The 9,398-nt window shown below is 53.6% G+C and overlaps 1 protein-coding gene across 1 annotated transcript in view; it reads left to right on the top strand.

The window, feature by feature from the left end:
- Nucleotides 1-8,594, top strand: part of hcn4 (hyperpolarization activated cyclic nucleotide-gated potassium channel 4) — a 125,116-nt gene extending 116,522 nt beyond the window's left edge. Inside the window, exon 8 of the mRNA XM_042707958.1 lies at nt 4,451-8,594. Within this exon, the coding sequence (XP_042563892.1) occupies nt 4,451-6,594 (2,144 nt within the window). The 3' untranslated portion in view covers nt 6,595-8,594. The remainder of the gene's footprint in view (nt 1-4,450) is intronic.
- The last annotated feature ends 804 nt before the right edge of the window (nt 8,595-9,398 follow it).

Raw genomic sequence — 9,398 nt, 5'->3', positions numbered from 1 at the left:
ACCTTTTGTTTGGCCTAATACTTTATTCTCCCTCCTCACACACTCCATCACACACACAAGGCTGCCGCGTGACCTAGCCCCGCGCGTGTGTGTGTGTGTGTGTGTGTGTGTGTGTGTGTGTGTGTGTGTGTGTGTGTGTGTGTAGGTGTGTGTCTGTGTGTGTGTGTGTGTGTGTGTGTGTGTGTGTGTGTGTGTCTCTGTGTGTGTGTGTGTGTGTATCTATTGGGTTGTGTGTGTGTGTGTGTGTGTCTGTGTGTGTGTGTGTGTGCGTGTGCGTGTGCGTGTGCGTGTGCGTGTGCGTGTGCGTGTGTGTGTGCGTGTGTGTGTGTGTGTGTGTGTGTGTGTGTGTGTGTGCATGTCTCTGTGTGTGTGTCTATACTAAATGCATGCATATCCAGCATCCATGAATGTGTGCATGCATATACTGTTTATATAAGGTGATGAATTTCACTGCTATGACCATATAGTCAGATCAGCCATTGCTGATATTAGACTTGCTTGTGGTGATGTCATGGCTGACCTGAGAGCAGCTGCTGTCGGCTGGCATAAACTAGCCTTCTCTTTAAAGCTCAGGATCAATGACTTCACACCCATTTAACCTGCATTCCAGTCAGAATCAGAATCAGAATAGTATTTATTGCCAAGTAGGTTTACACCTACCTGGAATTTGTTCTGATGTATAGGTGCATACAGTAAACATAAAAACATACAAACACAGAAAGTACTACACATAACATAAAACATAAAAACACAGTAAGTACTACACAAACACAATAAGTACTACAATACAAAAAGCAGGGCAGGAGTGCAAAAGTGGATGTGCAATGTGCAGTGTGCAATGTAGTGTGTGTTAACATAACACAGGCTTGAGGTGTGGGGGCGGGATGAGAGTCCACGTCAGGTGGCCTTGTTACTAAGGCCAACGGCAGCCGGGAAGAAGCTGGTTTTGTGGCGTGAGGTTTTGGTCCTGATGGACCGCAGCCTCCTGCCGGAGGGAAGGACCTCGAAAGTTTGTGACCCGGGTGTGAGGGATCGGCCACAATCTTACCTGCCCGCCTCAGGGTCCTAGAGGCGAACAGGTCCTGTAGAGATGGCAGATTGCAGCCAATCACCTTCTCGGCGGAACGGATGATACGCTGCAGTCTGCCTTTGTCATTGGCAGTGGCAGCAGCGTACCAGACGGTGATGGAGGAGGTGAGGATGGACTCGATGATGCAGGTGTAGAAGTGCACCATCATTGTCTTTGGCAGGTTGAACTTCTTCAGCTGCCGCAGAAAGTACATCCTCTGTTGAGCTCTTTTGGTGAGGGAGCTGATGTTCAGCCCCACTTGAGGTCCTGGGAGATGATGGTGCCCAGGAAGCGGAAGGACTCTGCAGTGTCGACTGGGGAGTCACTCAGGGTGATGGGGGTGGGTGGGGCTGGGTTCCTTCTGAAGTCTACGACCATCTCCACTGTCTTCAGAGCATTTAGCTCCAGGTTGTTCTGCCCACACCAGGTCACCAGATGGTCAATCTCCCACCTGTAAGCGGACTCATCCCCCCAGAGATGAGCCCAATGAGGGTGGTGTCGTCCGCGAACTTAAGGAGTTTGACGGACTGGTGACTGGAGGTGCAGCTGTTGGTATACAGGGAGAAGAGTAGAGGGGAAAGAACGCAGCCCTGAGGGGAACCGGTGCTTATGGTCCTGGAGTCAGAGACATGCTTCCCCAGCCTCACGCGTTGCCTCCTGTCAGACAGGAAGTCTGTGATCCACCTGCAGGTGGAGTCAGGCACGTCAGCTGGGAGAGCTTGTCCTGAAGCAGAGCCGGAATGATTGTGTTGAAGGCAGAGCTGAAGTCAACAAACAGGATCCTGGCGTAGGTTCCTGAGGAGTCCAGGTGCTGGAGGATGAAGTGAAGGGCCATGTTAACTGCATCGTCTACAGACCTGTTGGCTCTGTAGGCAAACTGCAGGGGGTCCAGTAGAGGGTCAGTGATGGCTTTGAGGTGAACCAGCACCAAACGCTCAAATGCCTTCATAACCACAGAGGTCAGGGCGACGGGTCTGTAGTCGTTGAGTCCAGTGACTTTTGTTTTTTGGGGACGGGGATGATGGTGGAGGTCTTGAAGCAGGCTGGTACGTGGCATATCTCCAGTGAGGTGTTAAAAATGTCTGTGAACACCGGAGACAGCTGATCAGCACAGTGCTTCAGGATTGATGGAGAGACAGAGTCTGGCCCGGCTGCTTTGCGGGGGTTCTGTCTCTTAAAAAGCTGTTGACGTCTCTCTCAAGGATGGAGAGAGTCGTCACTGTGGAGGGGGAGGAGGGGGGGGCTCTGAGGTGGGCAGTTGTGAGGCGCAGGCCTCTGCTGTGGTGGGGGCGGTGCAGTTGATGGGCTGGGGCTGGAGGGAGGTGTCACGGGGGATGGTGTCAGGACTGTTCCATTGTCCATCAAAGCGACAGTAGAACTCATTCAAGTTGTTGGCCAGGCGTGAGTCGTTAGTGGAGTGGGGGGCTCTAGGCTTACAATTGGTGATCAGCCTAAGCCCTTTCCAGACAGAGGCAGAGTCGTTGGCTGAGAACTGGTGTTCAAGTTTCTTAGAATACACACGTTTAGCATCTCTCACCTCCTTCCTAAACCTGTATTTAGACTCTACATATCCGTCTCTATTCCCACTCCTGAACGCCTCATCCTTCTCCAACTCAACTTTTTTGAGTTTTACTGTGAACCAGGGTTTGTCATTGTTGTAACTAACCCTGGTGCGTGATGGAACACAGCTGTCCTCACAGAAGCTGATATAGGAAGTCACAGCCTCTGTGTACTCGTCCAAGCTGTTTGAAGCAGTCCTGAACACCTCCCAGTCTGTACAGTCCAAGCACGCCTGAAGATCCTCCACAGCCTCACTGGTCCACTGCTTTGAAGTCCTGACAACAGGTTTGCAGAGTTTAAGTTTCTGCCTGTATGCAGGAATCAAATGGACCATGACGTGGTCGAGAGTCCCAGTGCAGCGCGGGGACGGCGTGATAGGCTCTGCTTACTGTGGTGTAGCAGTGATCCAGAAGTTCTCTCTCTGGTCGGCATTTAATAAATTGTTTGTATTTGGGGAGTTCGCGCGGAGAGATTTCCCCTTGTTAAGTCGGCGAGGACAATAACTAGGGAGTCCGGGTTAGTCCGTTCCACACATAGTATCTGGGTCGGCAAGCATGCGTTTGTGCCTCTTGCACGTTAGCTTGCGGTGGAATGTAAACACCGACTAGAATGAATGAAGCGAACTCGCGGGGGGAGTAGAAGGGTTTGCAATTGATAAGAAATATTCCAGATCAGGAGAACAGTACTGTTGGATCACTGTCACGTCATTGCAACCAGCCACAGTTAATATAGAAGCAGATTCCTTTCGTCTTTCCGGAGAGTTCTTGTGGTCGGTCCGCTCTGAAAAGTTGGAAGCCAGCCAACTGCAGCGCAGAGTCTGGTATCGAACCACACAGCCACGTCTCGGTGAAGCACAGAATGGAAGATAAGGAGAAGTCTCTGTTCTTACCAACTAGTAGCTGGAGTTCGTCCAGCTTGTTACCCAGTGAACGCACGTTGGAGAGGAATATTCCTGGCAGCGGTGTGCGAAGTCCCACGGGCCTCACTGCTTTCCATCCCTAAATCCCTCCACTGAAAACCAATCAATTGAATTATTTAAATTGAAATAATATAAAGGCTTGTATGTGTGTGTGCATTTCTTTGTCTGTGTGTGTGTTTCTGTGGATGTGTGTGTGTTTCTGTGGATGTGTGTGTTTCTGTGGATGTGTGTGTGTGTTTCTGTGGATGTGTGTGTGTTTCTGTGGATGCGTGTGTTTCTGTGGATGTGTGTGTGTTTCTGTGGATGTGTGTGTGTGTTTCTGTGGATGTGTGTGTGTTTCTGCGGATGTGTGTGTGTGTTTCTGCGGATGTGTGTGTGTTTCTGCGGATGTGTGTGTGTATCTGCGGATGTGTGTGTGTTTCTGCGGATGTGTGTGTGTGTTTCTGTGGATGTGTGTGTGTTTCTGTGGATGTGTGTGTGTCTCTGTGGATGTGTGTGTGTTTCTGCGGATGTGTGTGTGTTTTATGTGGATGTGTGTGTGTTTCTGTGGATGTGTGTGTGTTTCTGTGGATGTGTGTGTGTGTTTCTATGGATGTGTGTGTGTTTCTGCAGATGTGTGTGTGTGTTTCTGTGGATGTGTGTGTGTCTCTGCGGATGTGTGTGTGTTTCTGTGGATGTGTGTGTGTGTTTCTGTGGATGTGTGTGTGTCTCTGTGGATGCGTGTGTTTCTGTGGATGTGTGTGTGTTTCTCCGGATGTGTGTGTGTCTCTCCGGATGTGTGTGTTTCTGCGGATGTGTGTGTGTTTCTTTGGATGTGTGTGTTTCTGTGGATGTGTGTGTGTTTCTGTGGATGTGTGTGTGTGTTTCTGACATCTCTGTACCTCCTTCTCCGTCCCCTCCAGGCAAGAAGAACTCGGTACTTCAGCACAAGGTGCAGCATGACCTCAGCTCGGGCGCCTTCAACTACCAGGAGAACGAGATCATCCAGCAGATCGTCCAGCACGACCGCGACATGGCCCACTGCGCCCACCTCATGCCCCCCGGCGCCACCCCCCCGTCCCCCACCTCCGTCATCTGGGCTCCCCTCATCCAGGCGCCCCTGCAGGCGGCCGCGGCGACCACCTCCGTCGCCCTGGCGCTGACGCACCACCCCTGCCTCCCCGGCGCCCTCTTCCGCCCCCCGGTGTCCGTGCTGGGCTCCGCCAGGGAGCAGTCGGCGCGCTTCAAGAGGCTGCACACCATGGTGCCCACGCCGTCCGTCACCTCGGCATCAGGGGCGGGGCACTCACCACCGGGCAACTCACCGCCTACCACCCCCCCGCCAAGGACTCCGGCCCCGTCACTCCCCGGGATCGACACGCCGCTGCTGGCCGCCTTCCGGGCGCATCACATGACCTCGGCTCCAGGAGCGAGCGGCGGGGCGGCGGGAGAAGGAGGAGGAGGGGGTGCTGGAGGAGGGGGTGCTGGAGCCTCAGGGTTGGGGGGTTGGGGGCCAGGACATCCGGCGTCATCATCCAGCACGGCACAGGGGGCTCAGGGGGGCCCGTACAGCGCGGGGCCGGGGGCCGGCGGGGGCTCCAGAAGCTGCGCTGGGGCTTCGGCGTTCCCCTTTGGACCCTTCTCCTCGTCTGGATCCCCGTCCTCCAGCACCGCACAGCTCCACCCCCCTCCACCCCCCCAGCAGCAGCAGCGCCCCCCCCCCAGCAGCACACCTCCCCTCAGCACGGGCCTCTTCCAGCAGGCGGGGGCCACAGGAGGCGCGGTTGGGGGGTTGGGACTCGGGGTAGGGGTTGGTGGGGCTATCGGTGGTGCGATGGGGGGGTTGGGACTCGGGGTAGGGGTTGGTGGGGCTATTGGTGGTGCGATGGGGGCGTCTTCCGGTGCGCACTTTGGGGGTGTGATTGGCAATGGGTCCACAGGTGTTGGATCAACAGGTGAAGGTGCGTTCTCCTCCTGCTCCTCCAAGTGCAGCCCCCTCTCCTCCGGTTCGTCCGGTCACCCCTCCAGTAGCGGCAGCAACAGCAGCACCCTCCACCCGCCCCACCACCCCTCCATGGCCATGACTCCAGCTCCAGCTCCTTCCAACCCTGCACAGGTGGGCTATCAGCAGCAGCAGCAGCAGCAGCAGCAGCAGCAGCAGTATTTCTCAGGTGGATGCAGAACTCCCAGCGGCCTCAACCTCTTCCACACGCCCTCCCCCGGCTCGCCCTCCTCGGGGAGGAGTCAGGGAGGCGCGGCGGGCTCCCGACGCTCCTCCTCCTCCTCTTCCTCCCTGACGCTCACGCACCAGCACAGCCTGGGCTCCGCCTCTGCCCCCCCGGTGGCGTCTGTCCTGCCCTCGGGCTTCCTGCCCCATCTGCCCCATCTGTCCCACCTGCCCCTGTGCGAGCGCTCTGCCCTGGCCTCGCTGGCGCAGTACGGCTCGGCCAACGCCTCGCCCTGCCTGACGCCGCTGGCGCCCAGCCCCACCGGCCAGAGCCCCGTCACGGGCCGGACTTTCCACTTCAGCGACCCGTCCAGCGCACACGGCTCCCGCACCTCCCTCTTCATTCCCCAAGTGCTGCCGTGCCCGGGTCCGCTGCCTGGCGGGCACTCTGTGGCCGCAGGCACGGTTGGCACGGTGGGCATGGTCGGCGCAGTGGGCACGGTCGGCGCAGTCGGCACGGTCGGCATGGCAACGGCGGTGGTGACGGCGCCAGGCAGGGAGTCTCCGCTGAGCCGCTTCTCGGAGGAGGTGAGACTAATGTCTGGTTCGCGCTCCTCACTGGGCCAGGAGGGGGCGCACTCGCCTCCCCCGCCCCAACGCGCCCCCCCAGAGATGGCCTATGTCCTCTCGCCCTTCTCCTCACCCACACTGGTGCCCCGGCCCTGCGGCTCGCCAGCCGGCCACGTGACGCCGCCCTCGCAGACGGGGGTCCCTACGGGGGCCCTGATTCAGACTCGCTCCTCGGGGGCGTCCTCCCCCGCCATCCCTCCACGCAGGGACTCGTCCGCGGGCCCCCCCGAGTTCCAACCGCCCCGCTCCAAGCTCCCCTCCAACTTGTGAGGTTTTGTATCACACCCTCCTGTTCCGTCTCAGACTCTCTGCAAAAAAACAAGACAAAAAAAAAAATCACCATGATTCACGATTAACAATCTTCCTGCGTGATGGTTTCATTTCCCCTCAGTAGTTTACACTGTGTTCTACTCTTAACTCTTATTTTCATTTACATTTGAATATCTTACTGTGATTTACGATTTAATAACAAACAAAAAAAGATATGGCTCAACCAGATATCTTAGATATCTAGATCACTCCTCTTTCTCTTCGGTTTGTCATTGACCTGGCTTTTTGTATTCATAAATGTACACGTATCAATATATATATTTAAAGATATGTTAATCTCTTAATAGGAGGGTGTGACTGTACACAAGATGAAGTGGGACACTTGTTTTTTAAACTATGCCAAATTCATCTGGATGGGGTCTGGTCTAATGGTGCAATGGACAACATGGTGGTGTGGTCTGCAGGAGCCTATGCATTCAAACCTGCATGTCAACAACAACAACAACAACAACAACTCTTTTTAGCGCTGCAGCTCATGAGAAACTCAACCTACCTTTTTAAGGATTCCGAACAAAAGAAGAAAAAAAACAAAAAAACAAAAAAAAAACCACACCTGCTTGGACAAAGAGCAGATCTCTATGGTCATCGATCCACACCTGCTCGGACAAAGAGCAGATCTCTATGGTCATCGATCCACACAGGGCCACATATTGTTGACCCTTAAATGTATCCAATTAGATTGTACTTACCTGTTTACCCATTGTATACTCTTTTTTGCAAAACCTTCCAAGGTCAACAAGAGATTTTAGGAAACCAAAAACACACTATTTCCTCTGGAGTGACCAGTCGGCCACCTCTCAGTGGCCGTGTTTGATATTTTCTACTGTAGAACTGAAGTACTGAGGGGAATGGGGGTTGGGGGAAGGGGGACCGACAGACCAGGGCAACAAGCAGAGAGCGAGAGAGAGAGAGAGAGAGAGAGAGAGAGAGAGAGAGAGAGAGTGAGTGTGTGTGTGTCAGTGAGTCGTTTGCTCACTCAGAACAGATTCTTCAACAGAGTCTGAACGAATTCACTTTGTCTTCCAAGTTCATATGGCAAATGACGGACGAGAAGGACCACAGAGTCCTGCAGTCTGTGTGTGTATGTGTATGTGTGTGAGAGAGAGAGAGTGTATGTGTGTGTGTGTATGTGAGTGTGTGTGTGTGTGTGCCTGCCTTCTCTAATAGCTTGATGCAAGCAAATATCTTGCCTGACTGACTCAGATTAGTTTTGCCTCTCCTGAACCCCCCAGTAATGACCCCCCCCTTGGCCCACTGCTGCCCCAGTACTGTAGAGAAACACATATCATAATCCCACCAGATGTGTCCGAGCCAGCCACAAATCAACACTGATTAATGTCCCATTATGTAGCAGGACTGGAGAGGACTGAAGCCCATACAGCCGCTGCAGATGTGCACAGTACTTCATAGCGCTTCAGTAAGCTTCATAACGCTTCATAACGCTTCATAGCGGCTCCTTGATCGCTGCAGATGTGCACAGGAAGCTTCATTTGTGCTTCAGTAAGCTTCGTTATGCTTCATAGCTGCTACTTGATCGTTTTAGATTGCCTTCGGAGACTGTGCTGAGTCGAACAAGATGAATGTACGGGCTCACACTGTTTGATTGAAGTCGGAGACTCAGGTTTAGATTGGGTTTGGAAAACGCTATTATTCACAGTTAAGATAGGGCTCCCACTCTGCCAGAGGATGTGTGTGTAGAGAGGACTGCATGGGTGATAGATTGTGTGTGTGTTGGGAAGTGCTTGTGTGCGTGCGGTCAGTCGAGTGCAGTGCTACAGTTGTGCGTTTCGAAAGGTCAAAGGTCAGCACAGAGGGAAGGAGGAGTATTCTTAGACCATACTGTCACCTCAACTGTCACTCCTGTGCACGGGGCCTGCCTCTCAATTTCACTGTGGGAAAGATCACACAAGCATACAAATAGACACACACTCACACACACAGACACAAGCAAGACACTTGTGTGCACACTAATCTCTCCCCACCCAACACACACCCATACACACACACACACACACACACACACACACACACACACACACACACACACACACACACACACACACACACACACACCAGGCTCATCACTGTGCACAGAAGCTTGTCTCTTAGTCTTGCAGCTGCGTCTACTGTGCCCCTGCTCCCTAATTTACCCAGACAGCTCTGCACCACGACTCTGACCCCGTGACCTCTGCACCCTAGGGTCGTCTCAATGACAGCAGTGCAGAGTGACCATCTCTTCACTCATTACACACACAGTCGAAGAGACAGACAGACAGATCAGCAGAGACAGACAGACAGATCAGCAGAGAGAGACAGACAGATTGACAGAGAGGCCGTGAGAGAGTGACCATCTCTTCACTCATTACACACACAGTCGAAGAGACAGACAGACAGATCGGCAGAGAGAGACAGACAGACAGATCAGCAGAGAGAGACAGACAGATTGACAGAGAGATAGACCGTGAGATAGATGATTAGACAAACACAACAAGACAGGTACACACACAGACAGACAGACAGGTACACACACACACAGACAGGTACACACACAGACAGACAGGTGCACACACACACAGACAGGTACACACACAGACAGACAGGTACACACACACACAGACAGACAGGTACACACACACACAGACAGGTACACACACACACACACAGACAGGTACACACACAGACAGACAGGTGCACACACACACACACAGGTACACACACACACAGACAGGTACACACACACACAC

The sequence above is a fragment of the Clupea harengus genome, chromosome 6 (genome assembly GCF_900700415.2).
Source record: "Clupea harengus chromosome 6, Ch_v2.0.2, whole genome shotgun sequence".
Classification (NCBI taxonomy): domain Eukaryota; kingdom Metazoa; phylum Chordata; class Actinopteri; order Clupeiformes; family Clupeidae; genus Clupea; species Clupea harengus.
Note: the sequence above shows the minus strand (reverse complement) of the source record. Positions and strands in the feature narration are given on the sequence as shown.